The 22,537-nt window shown below is 46.9% G+C and overlaps 1 protein-coding gene across 1 annotated transcript in view; it reads right to left on the bottom strand.

The window, feature by feature from the left end:
• PAX5 (paired box 5) overlaps nt 1–22,537 on the bottom strand; it is a 178,972-nt gene that overhangs the window by 69,889 nt on the left and 86,546 nt on the right. Inside the window, exon 7 of the mRNA XM_007127531.1 lies at nt 10,567–10,696. Within this exon, the coding sequence (XP_007127593.1) occupies nt 10,567–10,696 (130 nt within the window). The remainder of the gene's footprint in view (nt 1–10,566; nt 10,697–22,537) is intronic.

Genomic DNA, 22,537 nt, shown 5'->3' with positions numbered 1-22,537 from the left:
AACATTAATTCACTTATTCAACAAATAGTTCTTAGGAACACTGTGCTAACCTGAAAGCAAATCATATTTTCCTTTGATGTCCATTTTAATTACAGAGATGCTTGAATTTCATTTGGGTTTTAAAACGATCAGACCTCTGGCTTCTCTGAATCTCTGAGTATCCTTCCAAACATTTCGATTCCAAAATTCTAGGTTTCTGTAGAATCTATAACTGTGAGTCTATTTAACAAATACTTTAATCCCCAATTGGATTCACCCTGAATCTTTCTGGAATGCAAATAGCCTTGTTTTTCTGGGGGAAAGTTCCGATCTTGGGTGCTGAGTTTTCTCTCTGGTTTGTGGTCCCCTGAAGCAGGTTCACAACATTTAGTTTGGACAGAGTGTGACATCACTGCACCGGGCTGAAATGCCTAATTGTCACACATTCTGGAAAACCTTGCACTCGGCACTCCAGGCCCTCCCCACTGGATGGCTTATACACCGAGCTGATATTTGGGGAAAGCCATTCCAGGCAGGCAGAACAGTGTGAGCAAAGGCCTGGAGTCAGGGACAGGCAAGGCCAGTTGCACAGCCTGTGGTCAGCCCTTCCTGGCCTGGGTTTCTATTGGGCAGGAATAGGTGTCAGAGGAGACAGGAAGGAGGGGCTGGGGCAGGTCGAAGACTCACAGAGAGCAGCAGGCAAGGACAGTGAGTGAAGCTGGCCAGGTGGAGTCTGTGACAAACAGGAGAGTACGGCTGATGTAAAGGGATGGCTCCTTCTCAACGCTCCCCTAGTGTGGCCACGTGGGAATGTGGACCCTGGTGGACAGTCTTCCAATTTTTCAAAACAAGTTAGACATTTTAGCCTTTATGTGAAATCTCCTAGTTTTAAAGGAACTTTTAAATTTAACTTTTTGATAGTGATATATTAATATATATATACAACGTTTAAAAAATTTAAAATGTAGATGATATTCAGTTAGAAGTCCTCTTCCTACACCCACTTCATCGTCTATGCCCAAACGTGGTTACTGAGTATCCTTCCAGAACTTCTGTATCTTGTGTGAACAAATACGCATTCCCATGGCCCCTCCCTTCTTTACACAAAAGGTAGCATTCTGTATATATTATTCTTGCTTCTTTTCATGAATAATGTATCTCCAAGATCTTCCCAATCAGGACATAAAGCGCTTCCTCGTTCTTTCCTGCAGCTGCACAGTACTCCATCTTACGGGTGAGCTCTTCTTTATTGAACAGTCCCCTTCTCATGGACATTTGGGTTGTCTTCTGATCTGTAAAATGTGGGCTCTGATTTTTTTTTCTTTAGGTTTAAAAAGCACTATATGAGGGGCTTCCCTGGTGGCGCAGTGGTTGAGAGTCCGCCTGCCGATGCAGGGGACACGGGTTCGTGCCCCGGTCCGGGAGGATCCCACATGCCGCAGGGCAGCTGGGCCCGTGAGCCATGGCCTCTGAGCCTGCGCGTCCAGAGCCTGTGCTCCGCAACGGGAGAAGCCACAACAGTGAGAGGCCCACGTACCGCAAAAAAAAAAAAAGCACTATTTGGGCTGGACCCTGAGGACCCAGAATGCCAGTGCCTGGGTCTGAGTTCATAGCACAGATGCCGGCCCAGACTTTGCCAACAGCTCAGCTCTGGCTTGCCAGTGGGAAAGGCAATCACTTCAATGGCGAGCAGCTTCAGGTAAGTACTGTTTGAAGATTCTTTGCCTTTGAGCTAGTGAAATCCCCATCACTAGAGGTAACCAAGTCCTGATATAGACTAGATCCCAGGATTGGGTGACGGGTCGGGCTACCCAACCTCGAAGTTTCCACTAACTTCTAGAGTCCCTGAGGCCTGATTGTGGGCTGGGCCCAACTGGCAGCAGAGAAAGAACTGAGAAATGGCCCCATCCTCTCAGCACCTCATTCACTCATTCATTTATACAGTGAAAAGGCATTTCCCGAATAGGAATAAAGACACAGATGTAGAGAATGGACTTGAGAATAAGGGGAAGGGGAAGGGCAAGCTGGGACGAAGAGAAAGAGTGGCATGGACATATATACACTACCAAATGTAAAATAGATAGCTAGTGGGAAGCAGCTGCATAGCACAGGGAGATCAGCTCGGTGCTTTGTGACCACCTAGAGGGTTGGGATAGGCAGGGTGGGAGGGAGACGCAAGAGGGAGGAGATATGGGGATATATGTATATGTATAGCTGATTCACTTTGTTATACAGCAGAAACTAACACACCATTGTAAAGCAATTATACTCCAATAAAGATGTTTAAAAAAAAAAAGGCATTTCCCGAGGCTGTATCTTCTGTCCAGATGCCTTTTTCCCAAATCTTCCCAAAGCTTCTCCTGGTTGGGATCTCAGATCAAATGCCACCTTTTCAGAGAGGTTCTACTTCACCCCCGACCCCTCTTGTCACTGCCCCCAACCCCAGTTTCTCTCTACTCTCTCTTCCAGTTTTCTTCAGAGCACCTGCCAGTATGAAATTACATTGCATATTTTTTTGTGTGTTTGCTGAGAATTGTCTGGCTCTCCCCAGCAGGTAAGCTCAGTGAAAGGAGGACTATCCACCAGCGCCACCATCATACTCCCAGCTAAGCCCCGAGTGACAGCTTGATACACAGTAACTATCGATATTATGCTCCCCTTCCAATGCACACAACTTTGACAGCCTAGCATCTTCCATGGGGCTCCTAGGAAAGCTCCACGGCTGAGCGCTTGGTTACGGGGTATCATGCTGTATTGTGTTGTAGCTTTTATTGTCATTTTTCCAGCACCTTTCAGCCTCCTGGATACATGAGGCATTCTTCGTATTTTTGCCTTTATTTTTCATTATGATTTCACTTTGAGTGAAGAGGTATTTACTTCGGTCTGATTAAGCCTCAAAAAGTCTCATAAAAAACAGGTCAAAGGAGGTGCTCCCCACGGAGAGATAAGCAAACGGTCGTTCAGAAAGGCCTGGAACATACTAATAGCTACCATTCGTTAAGTGTTTACCATGTGCCAAGCACCAGGCCAAGACTACGTGGACCATGCATGAAATCCTTGCAGGAAGCCTGTGAGGGAGTGCTATCTTGGGGCCCATTTTACAGATGGGGACCTTGGGCATGGAGGCTAGTAACATGCCCAAGGTCACGCAGCTAGATTACGGAGAAGCTGGGCTTCAAGGCCAGGCAGTCTGGCTTTGCTGCTGACATTCTCAGTCATATGCTAAAAGAAATGCCTTCTGGAAATTTAAACTGGGATTTTTTTTTTTAGTCCATCTAACCACATATTGGCAGCAGGCTGTGGAAGCCAGGGCCCTGGATGAGCCCCAGATCCAGCTCTAACTCACTGGATGTGGCCTTGAGCAGGTCACCTCCCACCTCTGAACCAGGGTCTCCCCCGACTGTGAAGTGAGCAGTTGCTCTGCAGGACCCTCCCACTCTGCCTGTCTGTGGTCGGATATTTGCCCCAAAGGAGGCTGGGAAGAGCCAACACTGGATCCCAGACCCTCCAGATCTCCTTTCCGGCCCCCACACACTCAGATGCCCCCTTAGTGGCTCTCAAACTCTTCCCCGTCACTGTCTCATTATAGCCTTGAAACAGCCAAAGGAGGCAGGCAGGGCAGGAATTGTCATCCTCATTTCACATATAGGAAAACTGAGGCTCAGAGAAGACAAGCTATTTGCTGAATGATAGGACAGTTAGGTGGCAAAGTCCAGGCTTAAACCTGTTCCTCTGACTCCTGGGTCTAGTGCTCTTTCCTTTAGCCCTCAGCTATCGCTCAGATGAGAAAGGCGGAAGAGGATGGACTTATTTGCTTTCAGGTACCAAGTTTGGGATACAGAGACTCCCAACATTGAGCCTGGGGGATACCAGCAAATCAGAGCTGGTGGTCTTGGGGACCCGGCAGCCATCTGTCTGTCTTCGTGGGTGCTCATCCACTGGCCCATGTATGGTCTCTGTTGCTGAGAGGGGACAGTGCCCAGGGGATGCCTCAGACCCCAGGACCTGGGTCATGCACTAGACAGGTGTTTCCCGAAGTTGTTTAACCACAAGAAGCCTCCCTCAGTCTCCACCTACCATTCCAACTGGTGATGCAAAGAGATGGTCCTCAGGGGAAGGGGCCAGAAAGGACACAGGCTGGCCCCGTTACTTTGTTTTCCCAGGCAAAGGGTCAGGTGGGCACAGCCAGGGGCAAGACTGCCGGATCCTTTGTTGGTGTCCACCTGCTGTCCTCCCTGGCAGGTAGGCACAGTGGCTGCCCCATCAGCAGGCCTGTGGCCCAAGGATACACCTGCAGATAATTAGTCCCAATCAGGACAGGCCCAAACTGCTGACGATGCAGGAATGGGAGGGCCATGTCACTGCTCTGCAAATGGTGAGCAGTTTCTAAACCGTGGCCCTGGCTGGTAGAGCAGGAGTTTAACTTAAAATTTAGCATGGCATATAAATGATGGAGAGACATGGACTCGTTCTCTAATGAGATCTCCCTGGGCAGCCGGCAGTGTGAGGGCTAGGGTGGAGCAGTACACAGACCAGCCGCCTCCTAGACCCCAGGCTGGCAGTCTAGCTGAGCACCCTGTGAGGAGGGGAGAAGGAGAGGGTGGGGCTGGAAGACTCAGCCCTTCCCTGAAGAGTTCAGAACTGTGTCAACACATCCACGAGCACAGGTGGAATTAAATTAATGCCACGTGGTGACACGAAGGCCCATCCTAACAGCCCTCAGGGGCATTCCTTCAAGGTGTTCTAACAGCTCTCATTGGGATCATCAACTGCCCCCAGAGGGTGTTTTGAAAATTTCTGGGGGCTTTTATATGATTGACAGGTGTTATTGGCTTGTGGTGGAACAGTCCCACACAACGAAGAATCTGCCTTTATCCTGCACTATTTTCATGTCCTGCCCAACATTCACGTAGGTGGTAGGTGAGATATCTGCTTATAGTTCTTTAAATCTAGAACGGAACTTCATTCCCATATTAATGTGAACTTGCAGTTTCCATGGACTTAATAAACACTGAATTTTCTAGGAATGCAACTACTGTGTAAACTGAGCAAAGCTTGTACTTTGTTTTATTTGGAACTTTGCCAAGAGTTCCTCACCTATTCGTAAAATCCCACTCACAGTATGTGAAACACAGTAAGTCTGTGTTCGGGATTGTTGCATTTGTGGTGATTCTGTGCATGGAGCGAGCCCTGGGCTACTCCATTACGTCTTGCAGTTTAGACAGGCCGAAAATTTACTTATCAAAGTACATAGCAGTTAATTATAAACAATTTCACTTTCATTTCTCCTTTATCTTATAGTTACGGTATTATTTTGATTTTATTTGAAATTACTTGTGAAGATAGGCTATATTTTTTATGAACTTAATTTCAGGAGAGTAAAGGGGCAATGTAAATATTTGTTATTCCCCAGGGGACACTGGGTGGGACTGAGCAGAGAACCCCGGTGTCAGCACAGCACTACAGTGTCCCATTAAGCAGGGGAAGAGGCTGGGGATCTTCTCCTACCGAATCCTCATATGCACGCATCTGATCTACACATGTGTGTCCATGCCTCTGTGTGTATGTCCTTTATATTTTTTCACACTAATGGAATCATACTAAACATATTACTCTACAAATTGTTTATTTGCTTAAAAGTATATCTTGAACATTTATTCATGTCAGCACAGATAGCTCTACTTCTTTTATTTATTTATTTTTTTTGAGGTACACGGGCCTCTCACTGTTGTGGCCTCTCCCGTTGTGGAGCACAGGCTCCGGACGCGCAGGCTCAGCGGCCATGGCTCACAGGCCCAGCCGCTCCGTGGCATGTGGGATCTTCCCGGACCAGGGCATGAACCCGTATCCCCTGCATCGGCAGGCGGACTCTCAACCACTGCACCATCAGGGAAGCCCTACTTAATTCTTTTTAATGGTTGCAGAGTAGTTTATTGTGTGAAGGAGCCATAATTTATTTAACCTACTCCAATTTCTAAACACTGAGTTTTTTCCATTTGTTTTTCATTATAAATAATTCTGTCATTATTATATGGATTTAGGTATCACTGTGCATCTGTGTGAATATATCTTGAGATAAAGTCCTTAAAGTGCATATAAAAGTTCTGAGTTAGATGGTAGGTATGTCCATTTAAAATATTGATAGATACTGACAAATTTCTTTCCAAAATGATTGCACTGATTTATACACCTATGACTGTGTATGGAAATATCTGTTTCTCATATCCTCTCTAACACTGGACCTCAAGAAACACTTCAATCTTTGATAAGCTAATGGGTTTTATTAAAGTACCTCCTGGGAATGCCCTGGTGGTCCAGTGGTTATGACGTGGGCTTTCACTGCTGTTGGCCTGGGTTTAATCCCTGGTCGGGGAACCACGATCCCACAGCTGTGTGATGTGGCCACAAAAAAGAGTATCTCATGATTATTTTAATTTGTAGTTTTAAAACTATGAGTCAAGTGCATGTCTTTTCCTATGCCATTGGACATCTGTATTTTTTCCTGTTCATTTGCTTTACCTGTTTTTTCTACTGATTTTTTTTCTTATTTGTTTTTAAAAACCTCTTCATATATTAAGGAAATTAGCTTTTTGTCATCTGTGTTCCACTTTAAAAAAGTTTTTTATTCTTTGTTTTTTTGGGTGTTTTTACATACAGATATAAAACATTTCTGTTTTAAGCAGTCATTTATATCATTTTTCTTTGTCTTTTGTATTTGGAACAGATTTTTTTTTTTTGGCCACATGACACAGCTTGTGGGATCTTAGTTCCCCGACCAGGGATAGAACCCAGGCCCTCAGCAGTGAAAGCACAAAGTCCTAACCACTGGACTGCCAGGGAATTCCCTGGAACAGATTTATAAATTTATTTATTTATTTTTGGCTGCATTGGGTCTTCGTTGCTGCACGCAGGCTTTCTCTAGTTGTAGTGATCAGGGGCTACTCTTCGTTGTGGTGCGTGGGCTTCTCATTGCAGTAGCTTCTCTTGTTGTGGAGCACTGGTTCTAGGTGCATGGGCTTCAATAGTTGCAGCATACGGGCTCAGTAGCTGTGGTGCATGGGCTTAGTTGCTCCGCAGCATGTGGGATCTTCCAAGACCAGAGCTCGAACCCCTGTCCCCTGCATTGGCAGGCGGATTCTTAATCACTGTGCCACCAGGGAAGTCCTCCCTGGAACAGATTTTAAAAGGCCTTTCCCACTCGAAGTTTATTTTAAAATTTCCCTTATTTTTTTTTCTAGTTTTATTATGATTTCATTCTTTAAATTTAAAGTTTTGTTCAACCTGGAATTTCTTTTGATATAGAGAATGAGGTATGGATCCAACAGGCCTAACTGTCCCTACACCATTAATTGAATGATTTATCTTTTCTCCATTGATTTGCAATGTTGTATCTGTAAACACCCACATATATTTGGATCTATTTCTGGATGCTCCATGCTGTTCCATTTGTCTATTTACTTCACTTCCAGTAACAGTTTTAATTGTTGTAGCTTTATCATAACGTTTTAAAATATGTTATGTTTTACTCATTTCTTTATTTCAGAATTTTTCTAGCTACCTTGAGTGTTTATTTATCCAGTCTTTGTGTCATTTTGACAAGTTTTAAAAAGTTGGCATTTTGATTGAAAATGCTTTGAATTAATATATTACTTCGGGGGAAGTGACATCTTCATGATACTGAGTCTTCCTACCTAAGAACAAGCTATATCTCTCCATTTATTCTTTTATGTTCCTTAGTGGAGTTTTAAAGTTAAGTTTATTCCTCAGCATTCTACCTCTTTTATTTTGATGCTATTGTTAATGTTTTCCCCTATTATTTTTCTAGCTAGCTATTGTTTACTTACAAGAAAGCTAATGGTTATATTTATAATATTACACTATTATATAAGTATTATATATTTATAATTAGAGTAATTTTAGTATTTCAACATTAGGCATAATTCTGACTTTGAGATATTTATATTCTTTTTCTGCTCTGTGATGTGACTTTAAAATAGACTGATCATAATACAAACAAGTCTTTGGTCAAGGGTTTACCTGAAAACCCAGCCCACATCCAGACTTACCTTCTGCAGATCCTGGACAGCTAAACCACCCAGCTGGCTTTTAGCACCAACTTTCTAAATCAGGAGTATTCAACTCAAATTCCTTTCCAGGTTAGGCTTGTAAGATAATGAGAAAGCAGGTGGGCGGGGGCCATGTCTCGAGGGGCTGCTGCCACTAAGGCCCCACTTACCACGACCATGTGGGAATACGGCCCAGTCTGGCCAGATCCTCTGATTTTTCAAGGGAAGCCAGAGATCCAGATTTATAAATTTTCAATGTTGACTCAAATTTATAAAAAGTCCTACATGGGGCCAACTAACCATATCTGTGGGCTAGATTAGCCCTTTGGGCAGCTGGCCACCAGTTTGCCACGTCAGTAGACAAGAGTCTCGGAAATGCAACTATAGTCACAGCGTTTACTGGATTATTTTCCATCTAAATAGGCTTGTGCAGATGGTAGAATATGTCTTCCTGTGATTTGTCTAAACCCATGAACCCCAACCCTAATAACAAACCCTCCCTCTGCAGAGCAGTCCCCTCAGGGATCTCATGTGATCCTCACAAGGGCCCTGAGAGATCAGAGACACATCCAAAGTCACAGCAAGGAAGTGATGGCGCCAGGATTAGCCCCCAGATTATCTGTGTGGTAGAGTGGCAGACTGTACTGGCCTGCTGTTCAATTTTACCTCTGCTGCTCACTAGCTGTGATCTCCGGCAAGCTACTTAAGTGCCCCAGGCTTCCGTTTCCTTGTTTACAAAGTGGATGTGATATAACAGTACCCACCTCCCAGGGATCTTCCAAGAGTAAAACAAGTTCACCTACCAGAATTTTTGGTACTCTGTAACTACTCAGTAAAGTGACTTATTATTATTATTAACTAGTCCAGGCTTCTTTCTACCCTACCACACCCCCCTACCCAGTTATTTGTGCTTCTTTGAAAAGAATAAGGACCCAGGAAACTGAAGGCCGGCTCCAGCTCTCCCCTTTACCCCTTATATTGGGCAAGTTACTGCCCCTCCCTGAGACTCGGTTTCTGCATCTGTAAAATGGGGATGCTGTCAGAGGTCTTGTCACGGACTCTCATGACCCCAGGGGAGAGGATTCATGGGACACCTGTGATGTTAGGAAAAGTTCATTCTGACTGAGGTTCCCCTCCCCCATCCCTGCACCGTTACTGACACCCCCTCCACCTGCAGGCTCAGCAGCCCTCCAGGCTCTTGCCCCATCTCGGGTAGACAGGGGACCAAGTCACTCTTGCCTCTTAACTGATCTCCACGCGGTGCCCAGATCTACAACCAGAGTCCTGGCTGCTCCTGCCTGAGCCCCACAGCCCCAGTCTCAGAGCCGGGCCCTCCCTGCCCTGGGGCCTACATGAGGCTATGAGAGAGCCTGTCTCGTCCGGCCCCCACCCCCGCCTAAAGTTCTAACCCGAATCTAGCCCTGATGCAACTACAGCCTACTCACATTTCTCAGAACCCCTTGTCTCTGTCACTACTTCCTGTGTCTTGCCTATCAACCTACAGGGACATCTCGCTACCTTAGGCTGGACCTCAAGGCTCTGGCCAAAGCGTGATCCCCAGCTCCTCACTGTCTGTTAATGTGAAGTATCCAAGACTGCCTTCTGCCTGCATGGTCGGACAGCCTCCCGGAGCTGGTGGCTGAGTCTGTCCATCCAAATTATCCCGGTGCTGCTGGAGCAGGGAGGGGTGTCTGCCTGTCGCGCCCTCCTGACCCAGCCCCTTCACAGCAGTGAGCCTGACGTGACCAGCCACCATGAGAGGAGTAATAATCGCAACATGTATTGGGTGCTTGGGTGTGCTAGACCAGAGTCTAAGCACCTCATATGTTTACAGCATTAATCCGCACAGCAACACTGTGGGCTGGGTGCTATCACCATATTACAGATTTAAAAACCACAGCCCAGAATTCTTATATAACTTACCCAAGAGTACACAGCTAGTCAATGGCAAGTTCAAACCCAGCAGTGTGCCTCCAGGGCCCAAACTCCTCATCTTTACACGGACAGCGAAAGCAGCTGGTCCCGAGCCTTCCAGAAAGGAAGCCTAAACCTCCTGCCCTTCTTAACTCCACCTCTGCCTGGAAATCTAAAATTCCTGCCAGGAAATCTACAATCTGCCAGGAATCCCACTCATCCTCCAGGCTGATGCCAAACAGGGCTGCCTTTCTCCTGAGAGGGCTAAATCGCAGCGCTCTGAACACTCAGCTCCACCTACAGGGGCCCCGAAATCACCCAGCCCCTCTGTCATGAGGCTTCCCTGGCCCCCCTCCCAGCCCATCGTCCGTTTGCCATTTGCTCTCCTCTGGCTTTATCAGAGCGTCTACAGCCATGTCTCATCGAAGCCACAACTCCTGGCCCCCGCAGTCCCCTGCCTGCCCTGTTCCAGGACCTCAAAACCTCATTAGGACAAAGATGGCCAATCAAGCCCAAAAGCACCAAGAAGCCACTTTCCTCATCACACACACGTCCTTTCTCTCTCTCTCTCTCTGCCACTCACCCCCCATGCCCCAGGTGCCCTCACCTGTCACAATGGGGTAGGACTGCGGCCCCGGCACGCTGCTCCCGATGTCGGCAGGGGTAGGGCTGGTCAGGTTGGCCTTCATGTCGTCCAGCCCTCCAGCCAGCGAGGCCATGGTGGAATAATCGGCGGTCTGAAAGAGGAAACAAGACAGACACCTCAGCACTGAGACTCCAAAGCACCCCAGCCAAATGCCACCACCACATTCTGGGCTCAGCCAGCTAACCCATGCCAGTGCCAAGGCCCCCAGGGGGCTCACGGATCCCCGGTATTGAGAGGGCAGATTCGGCTCGACAGAACAAGGCAGGTATCCAGAATCAGCAAGTCTCCCCAAGTGAAGAGGTGGACAAGATTCAGTGCAGCTGCACAAGAATTCAAACCTAGCTTCTTTATGGCCTGCAGGTTTCCCTTACCCAGCCCCAGCTAGCCAGAGACAACCATCCTCTTCAAGGCAAGGAGGAGAGAGACATCCGTAACCAAAAGCAAGGCAGAAATAAGAGTCTTGTAGACAAGAGGACGGAAAGAAAGGTTTCTGATTTCTGTGCTCTTAAACCACAGACGGAGAATCACAGAAACAAGGGTTAAAGGGAATTTGGGCCATCACTCAATCCAAATCCTCATTTCACAGATGAGTAAACTGAGGCACAAGGGGAAGAAGGCTTTGTTCAGGGTCAATAGGGGATGGTTCACCATAAACTCCCACCCAAAAGCCAATATATCAAAGCATATGAGTCACAGTTGGCAAGTGTTTTTGAATTCCGGAAGCCTGTAAACACCTGTATGCTGAAAACTGTAGGGTGTGCACATCTGATTTACCAAGTCAACACAAACCATGTGCATTTGGCCCAGGAGTCATGCTCCTTTCTTTAAGCCATTTCATGAAATCAGAGCTTGCGATGAGTCATTTCCCTGGCATCCAAACCACTGTCAGAATGGTCTCCAGGCAAGGTTGTGAAGATGCCAACCTGTCTTCCTACTCAAGGACAGACTACGGTATAGGCATGAGTGACAGATCTCTTCCGCCCCCCCCACTCCCCCGGCCTATCCTCAGTAAAAGAAATATCTGAAAACACCTAAACCAAAGAGTCTAGTTGTGCCAAGCATTGGTGCAGGGAGTTTCCTCTACCATCCTGGCACTGCCAGTGGCGGACACATTCCTATCTGTCCAGGGTTATGTCCTTGGCAGAGAGGGACAGGGAAGCTAGCAGTCTTCTGAAAGAAGTTTGCAGGCACCCTGGGTGGGATGATGAGGACTGAGCCACTGGGAGGGAAACCAGAGGAGCCACCAGGCAAGTGGCAGGCAGAGGGGACTCAGGCTCAGGCACGTTCCTGGCACTTTTCTCTGCAAATGAATTAGAAAGTACTGCCAGGGCAGCTCAGATGCCAAGCGGGGTGGATGGCAGCCATGAGTCCAGGAGGTACTGCAGGCCCAGGCACCCTGAGATGGATTCTTGTCCAGAGCTCCTGGGGCTCTCCACCCACCTCCAGCAGAGGATGATTCTGAAACACGCAGAGATGAACACAGGCCCGAAGCCAGCCCAGGTAGGACAAGATGGGGGACAGGCCTCCCCGATGTCAGGAATCACCATAAAGCTGCAGTAATTAAGACAGTATGGGACTGGCACAGGCACAGAAAAATAGGCCAATGAAACAGAATCAAGTCCAGAAATGGATCCATGCATATATGGAATCTTGATATATGAGAGAAGTGATGTACAAATCAGCAGGGAAGGATAAGACTCTAATAAAAAAATGCAGGGTAACCAGTTATCCATTCAGAAACAAGGGGGAAAAAAGAAATTGGATCTTTACACCAGACACAAAAATCAATTCCAGGTGGATTAGAGACCTAAATGTGAAAGGCAAAGGTATCTAACTAACATGGTCAGCTCTAGGTCCAGCCAAAAATCCTTGGGAACAAGTCTGTCCTTCATGGAAAAGGAAACGAGTGGCCCTGGGATGCTCACACAGAGTTCCTGGTTGCTGTGAGGACAGCAGTGGGTCCTGGTCAACCTGCTGCCTTGATTCAATGCCTCCTCCTCCAGAAAGTCCTTCATGACTACCACTCCCCAGGAAGCAGGAGTCCCAAGTAGTACCAGGACAAAAAAAACCATAATCTTCACGACCTTGTCAAAGCTCACATTTATCTATCACTCTGTGGCAGGAGCTTTACCTATATTATCCCATTTAATCCTCACAATTACCCCATGTAGTAGGTTCTGTGTTATTCCTATTTTACAGATGAAGAAATTGAGACTTCTGTTATAGAGGGAAAGTGCTTGCCTAATATCACACGGCTTTCAGGTGCCAGAGCCAGGATACAAACCTGGGTACATCTGACTCCAAAATCTCCACAATTACCCTAATGATTTTCCTATTGTGTTCTAACCCTTTAACAGGTATGAAATCACTTTGCTAGTGCCAACCTTTTAAAACAGAAAATAGAGTAGTCTAGAAGAGAAATTTTCTAAGAGTCTCACACATAGAAAGAGTAAGTCCTGTTTCATTAATCTTTGCTTCCATATAAGTGGATATGTGTGTACTAGGTGGAGATGACAATATATTTCTTGCTATAGGTCACACCCAGCAGAGTCTTCATTCCATAAAGCAGGGAGCTATTGGGAAAAGGTCACTGTCTAGACCTTATCCTATGCAGAATGGGACGTGGTCACGACATTAGCCCCCTAATTTGCTTAAAAAATTAGGAAGTAAAGCTCAATGGAAGCTCCTCCTTCAGTGCATTGTCATGTGCAAAGACAGGAGGTCAAGATGCCTCTGTGAGGGTCTCTGGGGTTTCTGGGACCCCGGGGTGAGGACCGCACCTCCCATTTTCCTATGTTCCTGTGTCCTACTGGAGGCCTGAGCATGGTGGATGCTTAGCATTTATTGAGCTTTTCTTATGTGCAAGATGGCACGTGAAGACCAGACATGCTCTCTGACCTTTATCCACAAACCTCAAAGGAAAAGACACGTGGCCCTGAAGCTCCATCCAACAGGGACAAGGGCACAGAGCCGTTCATTTACATGGGGAAGGAAGTGGTGAAGAAAGGTTTCTTGGGCAGGCTGTATTTATCCTGGGCCCGAGCAATCTCTGACCGCCCCCAGGCTGAGAAGAGCTGAAGGAACGCTTAGAGGTGAGACAGGCACATGCCAATAGCTGCAGGAGGAAGAAATGGAGATGAAAAAGTAGACAAGCTGGGATTCGACTCTGAAGAGCTTGCGCAATGAACACTTGGATGAGCAAATGAATGAATGACCCCTGATTCTCAGGAGAGCCAGGCAGCATCCTTGCCAAGAGTAGCATCCCTGCAGCTCTCCCCACCCCACTACCAGGCCTGGGCCCTTCCTAGACTCCAGGCTAGGCAGCTGGGTCCACAAGGGAAAGCCTCTAATTCCCAAGAAAACATAGCCAACCTGGGTTTAAGAAAATGGGGAGAGGGTGGCCAATCCTGCCTCTTATTTCATGTCCAGATAGAGGGGCCTTTTTGATTTTGTTTTAGTCAATAAATTCAGTATCAAGATTTGTCCAGTCACTTCAAAAGTTGGCTTTGAATCATCTTTTCAAGACACGAAAATCTTCAACTTGTGTAACGCGTGCAGTGGGAGATCCAAAAACCCAATTTCCCAACCACCGATGGTTGCCAGGAGGTAAAGTGAACTTTCCTAAAGAGCTGGGGCTCAGGGGACATCTGGATTCATAAACCAGCTCTCGCTGTCCTTTGTCATTTGTGCCTCCCACCACCCCACCTAACAGGGCTGGCCTTGAGCCCAATCTCTTTCTTTGCTGGGATTCCACAGCTCTTGCTCTGCTCCCGCATGAATCAGGGGATGCTGTCATTTCATTTGCTGTGTAATTATTCCCTAATTTCTCACCACTGTCTGTCCCCCTGAGCTGCCTAGATTTTTAAAGGCAACTGCATTCTCCCCAGTCTCCTGGGATCCCTGGAACCTCGTTCCACTGGCTGCTCCTCGGCCACTCCAGGCGCTGTCCTACCTCTGTCTGGGAGGCCCATCTCACTCAGCCACTTAAACTCCTACACTGTCCACAAGACCCAGCTCAAATGTCACCTCCTTGGTGCAGCCATTCCTGGGCCCCACATTCCTACCAATAAATCATGATTTCCTTGTCTATGTTTCCATAATTGGTGTCATTTTGCACAGACCTCTATTTTCATACTTCCCACCACATGTAATGGCTGTTCGTCTGTCTCCCTCCAGGTTGCCTTGAGAGCATAGAGCATGGAACAGCACCAGAGCCCCCTAAGTGCTTGTTGAATGAATGAATGCATGGTCCAGCAGCATGACATTTTCCACAACATCCAAAAATTAGCTGGGGAGTGTTCAAACAAGAGCTCCAAATAACATGCTAACCTGTCACCTCTACCCTTCATCAAATCAGGTGATCAGAAAACAGCATCCTTGTCTACCATGAGGTGAAGTCCCTGAGGAAGTGACTTCACTGGTCTGTGACAGAATATCAGGCATTTAACACTGATTAGAGGCAATAAAAGGAAACAGCCATACAAAGAACTTTTTAAAAAAAACCAAACAAACTCTGAAGACGTGTCCATTAGAATATTCAAATTCCATGTGAATCTCTCCTATAATTCATTACCAGAAAGAAGTTTTTTCTCCTGACAAATGGTTAATTTGCCTCTGATTGAACAACAGGAACATTGGAAACCACAACATATCCCTCTTTGTCTTGGTTGCCAGGAAGATCAGTCAAATTCAGTACTCAATCACCACAACTACATCATTGCTGGCGCCTCCTACAATGATTTTACTCTTTCCTCTGCACAATTTCTGAACTTTTTTCAGCCTTAACTAACTTAGATATATGTAATTGTTTATTTTGCAGGACAAGTCCTTTTTGAAAATGGAGGCTGGGAAAGGTAGAAAGAGTGACAGAAAAAGAAAACGGGAGGGAAGCTCAGGAGAGGGAAAGAGAAGAGAAGAGAATACATTATTGGTGTCTCTTTTCTTGGTAACAGTGGTATCTATTTCCATATCTCATAGTTACTTGGGAAGCCAAGGGCTGAACAGTGGGGTTGTGTTGGTGCACCTATGTCCTTGGGAACATAGCCCCCCATCCTCCCTCCATCAGCCCCCAGCCTCCGACAGCCACAGGCAACAGCTGCGTTCCACATTCCTACTTCTCCAAGCTTTTGGAGCTCTTTCTTTGGATGTCATTTTGGGCTTCTGCTCCCTTCCCATCAGGGCTCCTTGGTGCTGTCCTTGGCTATGACCCAGGAAGGGAAATGAACGAGGTCAGCAATTCACAGAGCATCCACTCCAATGCAACCAATTGGGATAAAACTTCACCTACTCACATGAAAAGATGTTCAACGTCGCTAACTATTAGAGAAATGCAAATCAAAACTACAATTAGATACCACCTCACACCAGTCAGAATGGCCATCATCAAAAAATCTACAAACAATAAATGCTGGAGAGGGTGTGGAGAGAAAGGAACCCTCTTGCACTGTTGGTGGGAACGTAAATTGGTACAGTCACTATGGAGAACAGTAGGGAGGTTCCTTAAAAAACTAAAACTAGAACTACCATATGACCCTGCAATTCCACTACTGGGCATATACCCTGAGAAAAACATGGTCCAAAAGGATACATACACCCCAATGTTCATTGCAGCACTGTTTACAATAGCCAGGACATGGAAGAAACCTAAATGTCCATTGACAGATGAATGGATAAAGAAGATGTGGTACATATATACAATGGAATATACTCAGCCATTAAAAAGAATGAAATAATGCCATTTGCAGCAACATGGATGGACCTAGAGATTGTCACACTCAGTATAGTAACTCAGACAGAGAAAGACAAATATCAGTCTATCATGGAATCTGGAAAAAAAACTACACAAATGAACTTATTTACAAAACAGAAAAAGACTCACAGACTTAGAGAATGAATTTATGGTTACCAGGAGAGAAGGGTGGGGGGGAGGGATAGATTGGGAGTTTGGGATTGACATGTACACACTGCTATATTTAATATGGATAACCAACAAGGACCTACTGTATAGCACAGGGAAGTGTGCTCAATATTATGTAACAACCTAAATGGGATAAGAATTTGAAAAAGAATAGATATATGTATATGAATAACTGAATCACTTTGCTGTACACCTGAAACTAACACAACGTTGTTAATCAACTATACTCCAATAGAAAACAAAAAGTTTTTTTTAAAAAAAAGATAGGCAATCATCCGTCAAGCATAGTTTAGATGGGTGGGCTCCACATTTTGTTTGCATCAATTAAAAAAAAAAAAAAAACTTCTCTGCCTACTGCCACAAACTCCTGGGAGGCCTCAAGTTCAAGCACTGCCAGGTATGCACACCCTCCTCTCAGACACCATGCTCCAGGTAACAAACCGTTTTGCACTCTCAAATGTCTGAGCTAGAAGGATGCTCAGGGTCATCTTTCCCAACCTGGAAAAACTGATTCAGGGAGGGGAATGGACTTCCTTAGCTAATTTTTATCTGCATCATTTATAGCGGTTGATCCCGTGGTAGAAAGAACAGTGAACGAGGAGCAATAACACGGGGTTCCTGCCCCAGCTCTGCCTCTTTCTCACCTGTGTGACCTCAGGCAAGCTGGGCCAGCTCTCTGAGCCTCATTTTCCTTATTAATAAAATGAGATTTAAGTCTAAGCCCTTGCTGCCTGCCTGCCGGGGCGATTGTGAAAATCTGAAAGATAAGGAGAGGGATCACACTTCGGAAACTACACAGCATGAAGGGTCAAGGAATCCTAGCAGGGACTCAAGGAGGCGCGTGCCCCAGGAAAGTGTGTGCTGGGTGTCATTTGGGTCCCTAGGAAATTACCTGGAAAAGGACTGCCTGGGGCTGCACCAAGTATTGTCTCATCAGCACGGGGCACCACTGCCATAGCATGGAGGAGAAAAGAAACACAGACACGTGAGAAGGAGGGCAGCACGAAGCAGGGCAGTGCAGGGGGACAGGCTGCAGGGCTGGCTGCCTCAGCTGGCCAGTTGGGGCCACAAGGCTTCCCCATCACCTGCTGAGCTCCTCCAGGCTCACCGTTGGGCCAGAGGTAGCCCTCGAGAGCTGGGCCAGAGGCCAACCACTCCCATCCTGAGGGACCAGACACCTGCCCACCTACACACCTACCCAGAGGAGGACAGAAGCTGGAGTAGGGGAGGCGTGTCCCCAGGGCCTGGACTGATGACAGGCAGGAGTGTGGCTGAGGAAGCCCACCAGCCCTAGGGACAGGAGGACGGGGTTCAAGTCTGACAGCCAAGTTTGTGCTGTGTGGAACCAGGCCAGGCACCTCAGTTCTTGGCTCCTTTTCTCATTTGTAATGTGGGGATATATGACCTACCTCACAGGGTCGTGAGAAGGCACACAGGGAGTAATAAGGAAGTCAAGTCCTGAGGGCAAGCCTTTTGTTCTCATTTTTTTAGTCCTCAGGGCCAATATACTATCAGTGAGTTTATCAACACCAATATCCCAGTGTGATTTTGCAAGATGTTATCATTGGGGGAAACTAGATAAGGGTATATGGAATCCCTCTGTATTATTGCTTAGCACTGCCTGTGAATCTACAATTATCTCGAAATAAAAAGTTTAATTTAAAAAAAAGAGTTAGAAAACAAAAAACAATTAGGTTTTCGCATTTCATCTCCATTAAACCAAATAAAGATGAATCAAACTTGAAAAAAATGTTTGCTGAAAGGAGGGACTACGAATAATGCCTGCAGAAAAGTACCGCATAATCTACAAAGTGCTACTGTCCAGCATTCTCTGAGGGGAAGAACTGCCAAGAATTCTGAATGGCCTCCCTCTTCCAGGAAGCCCTCCTGGATTTCCCCTCCTCTGTGTTCCTAGAACCCCAAAGTGGGCACATCCCTACCACTGCACTTATCACTCTGCATTGTATACTTAATTGCTCAGGGTTCTCATTCCCCAACTACAGTGTGAACTTCATGAGAATAGGGCTGTGTCTCCCTCATCTTTGTGACAGCAGCTCCTGGCCCAGTGCCCAGCTCTGAACAGATGTGACATAAATGTCTGTGGAACCAAATGAACAGGGACAGGTACTGTGGCCTGGCTCTGCCAACAGCATCATAGGTGATTCCTAGGGTCACTGAGAGAGTAAGTGATGGCAAAGTGCTTTTATTCATCAGAAAGTACCCTAGGCATGAATGAGACATGCTTGTTATTCATTTGGTTCTCCAGAACTCTGCCCATGCCTGGGTCAACATGGTCTGCAGTGGAATCAAGGGGCTTCCAAGAAGAGATTTGCAAGGTTTAACTGACTCATCTCTCCCTATTCTGTTTACAGCCTGGCAGGCGCCCCTCCAGCCCACCCCCAGACACACTTCCAGGTGGTGTGGGACAGCAGGGGAAGCCCCAGAGAGGAGACTGAAATCAGGTGTTGTGGTTTCTGTCCGGGAGAAACTTTTCCAGAAATGACTAATCCGGAGGTCCCCTTCTCCAGCCCTAGCCACTTAGAGAATCTTAGTGAGCCCCAAATCTCAGGGCCCAAAGGAGCTCAGGGGTTATGGAGGCTGATCTTTAGCTGATGCTCGAAACTCACTGGTGACAGGAAAATCACTACTTCCTGAGGCAGCCGCTTGGTGGCCACACAGCCCTGGCTACAACAAAGTGCTAAGGCCTCCCCACGTTGGTCTTGAGTGTGCTCTCTGGGGCCCCAGTTCCAAAGAATGTCCTCTGGGGGCCTAAGAAGCCTGCTTCTGCTTTTTTTGTCGCCTCATCACCTGGTTAACTCATGCTCTTCTCACAGTCAATGCAGAGCTCACCACAAGCGCTTTTGAAATGGAAAGTGATTTTGTAGATGAGTGTTTTAAATACTCATTCTCCCCCACCCCTAAGCAGCATGCTAGTTTAAGCAAATGTTCTGTGCTGGTAACCCCTCCCTGGCTCCTCACTGCCTCCAGGTAATGTTGACCCAAACCATACAGGCTCCAATCCAAATCCCAACCTACTTTTCCAGTTTCAACTCAGATCTACCTACTTCCCAAACGGCACCCTCTACTCCAGCCACACCACACACACGAACTCCTGAGCACCCCAGTCCCTCCACTCAATGCCTTTGCTCATGTTGTTTCCATCCTCACCCCAGTCCAAATCTTGTCCTCTAAGGCCCACTTCCAATGCCATCTCCTCCTGGATGCTTTCCGTAAATCTCTTCGGTTGAAACAAATCATTCCCTTCTCTGAATTCCCCTGGCATTTTCCCCGCACCTCATCTAGGACATTTGACCCCTGCTACTTGATCCCAGTCATTTGGCAGCATGTCTGCTCTCCCTCTGAGATAAGGAGGCTCCTTCGGGCAGCCTGATCTGAACCTGGGTCCCACCAGTAGGCCTGGGCAGGACATATCCTGATGAAGCTGAGAAGGGAGAGAGGGAAGGAGCAAAGGAATCTGGGGCCCACCCTGAACCTCAAGAAAGAGAGAAGGCCCTGGGCTCGGAGCATTCCGGCTCTTGTCCTCCCCAAATGTAAGAGAAGAAATGACAAAGCTTGGCGCACAGAGTTCCACTTCTGGAGGACAGAGCTGGGACGCAGCAGCCAAGGCCCCCTGAATGATAAGAAGATGCGGTGGGGTGGGGTGGGGGGGCTCGTGTGGAGGAGGGAGGGGAGGACTCCCTATTTGGGAAGCCCCAGGGTCTGTTCAGACTCTGCCATCCAGATCCTGATGTAGAGAAGAGGAAGGAGATTTCCAAAAATGAAGCTCCATCTTGGAGCAGCCAAATTCCACCAGCTTCTTCCAGGCAGTTCATGGTGGGGCCTGGCTGTTCCATCCTGCTACAGGGAAGGGAGAAGGGCAGGGAGACCCACTACTCCCAAAGGAATGCAGGCCTCTTGGCTACCTAGGGGCCTGAAAGGGGGCATGCAAAGGGAGGTCCCCCATCCTAAAGTACCTGGTACAGGAGTGGGGGAGATCCCAGGATGCTCATAGCTCATTTTCTTTTGGACTTATTTCCCCACTGTGGGAAGACAGAAAGGCTATCCTGGGGCCATAAAGAAATGAAAAGACTTCCCTCTGTACTGCAAGATCAATAGGATGGGGGCACAGAGGTGAGCCTGGATGCCCCTCCCCACCACCTTTGCCCTGCTACCGCTGAGTGGTGACACGCATGTGTGCACACACACACGTACACACTCACATATACACACTCCTCAGGCCAAAGGCCATCTCTCTGCCCCTTCGGCTCCCCATCAGAAAGAACTTTCTAACAGGCAACATTCTGAAAAGGCAAACAGGCAGCCTCGGGAGGGTGTGCCCTCTTTGTCACCAAAGTTTGCTAGAGCCAAACAGACACCGTGCAAGAGAAATACCAGAATAAGAAGGCTGAGAGGACCAGGCCTCTCATGGCTATTTCAGACTCCAACTCAGACGTCTCTACCAGTTCTCATCTAAACCCTCAGACACAGAATAAGCCAGAAGTACTTGCATTTCTTGGATGCTTACTATACATCAGCTAGGTGTTCTAGGTGTCAAAACCTGTTAATTTATTTAATCTTACAACGACCATATGGGGTAAGTATTATTATTCCCGCTTTACAGAGGATGAAAATGAGGCACAAGGGGCCAAAATAATGTGTCTGAATCACCCCCCGGCAGCGCAACTCCAAGTCTGAGATCCTGAACGCCACCAGACACCACCATCATCAACTCTATTCTGGTACGAATGAGAAAACTGAGAATACGGAGTGGAGTGAGCTGCTCAGCGGGTGTTAAGACTCATGTCCTGTCTGATGCCAAAGTCTGTGTTCTTCACCACGACTCCACAGGGCCTCACGCTGGGCCCAGGAGAGGGAGACCGACTGCTGGGCCAGGAGCATCTTCTTAGGCTTCGCAACCTCCTCAGGCACCTACCTGCTCCCAACTCTCTACCTGTGACAAGGCCAGTCCTTCTCCCTGAGTGCCCTTTCCTTTCCTCTCCTCCAGTCTTGTCCCTCCACCCCTTCACGTCCCTGTTCTAGAATGACCTCCAGTATGAAATGTTTCCAGGTGGGGTCGGCCAGTGATGGTATGAACCTCATCATTTATTCTCCCCACTTAGTCGCAGAGGGCAGCCTAAATGATAAACTCAGAGGACAGCTGTGCTCAGACTGATGTCGGTGTTAGCAAGTAATCTTAATATTAGTGGGAAAAAACAGAGAAATAAAGGAAAACGTGACATTGTTAGCGCTGTTAAGAGAAAAATCAGGCATCGGACTGTTTGCTTGGTTCAAGCGCTGTGTTTTCTATTGAAGGCAACATTCTGGTTTTAGAAAGATGAGAAACTAAAGGAAGGAGACACTAGGCTTAGGTTTGAGCTATTATGTGTAAGCCCAAATTTTAGCTAATGTAAATAATAGAGACAAAACTAGCACAATAACAATGGTGTTTCTGTCTATATGCCTCTTTATCAAGATTAACTTAAGAGACTGTTTTTAATTACTGAAAATATGTTTGCATTTTGCAGTCGTGTTAATTTCATGAATCTTGCGTTTCATACCTGGAAAGAAAGCATAATAACCATTCTTTGTGCTAATATCTATAATTTACTTAAACAAGCAAGCCATTGGCCTTGAGACTGGACATGTAAACAAATACACTTCCGAAGGCTTGGTTCGAGCTTGATTTTTTAACAGTTCCTTTCCCTCTCTCTTTCTCTCTCTCTCACGCACACACACATACACACACACACACACGTTAACTTTAGCCTCCTGGTTTTATTTCCTTCACCTCTCAACCACAAATCAAACCTCAAATAATATAAAACTGCTGGCTAGAAAGAGGCTTCCGACAAATAAACAAAAGCTTTCAAGCCAAAGGCAGAGACGTTCACATCTCCCCATCCAACCACCTCCACTTCCTCTGCCTGCTCCAACATAACAGCCTCTCTCTGCCCAACTGCCCAGGAAAACCCTGAAATCTCTCATTTTCATTTCCAGGAGAGGAAGAGGTTTGAT

The sequence above is a fragment of the Physeter macrocephalus genome, chromosome 9 (genome assembly GCF_002837175.3).
Source record: "Physeter macrocephalus isolate SW-GA chromosome 9, ASM283717v5, whole genome shotgun sequence".
Classification (NCBI taxonomy): Eukaryota; Metazoa; Chordata; class Mammalia; order Artiodactyla; family Physeteridae; genus Physeter; species Physeter macrocephalus.
Note: the sequence above shows the minus strand (reverse complement) of the source record. Positions and strands in the feature narration are given on the sequence as shown.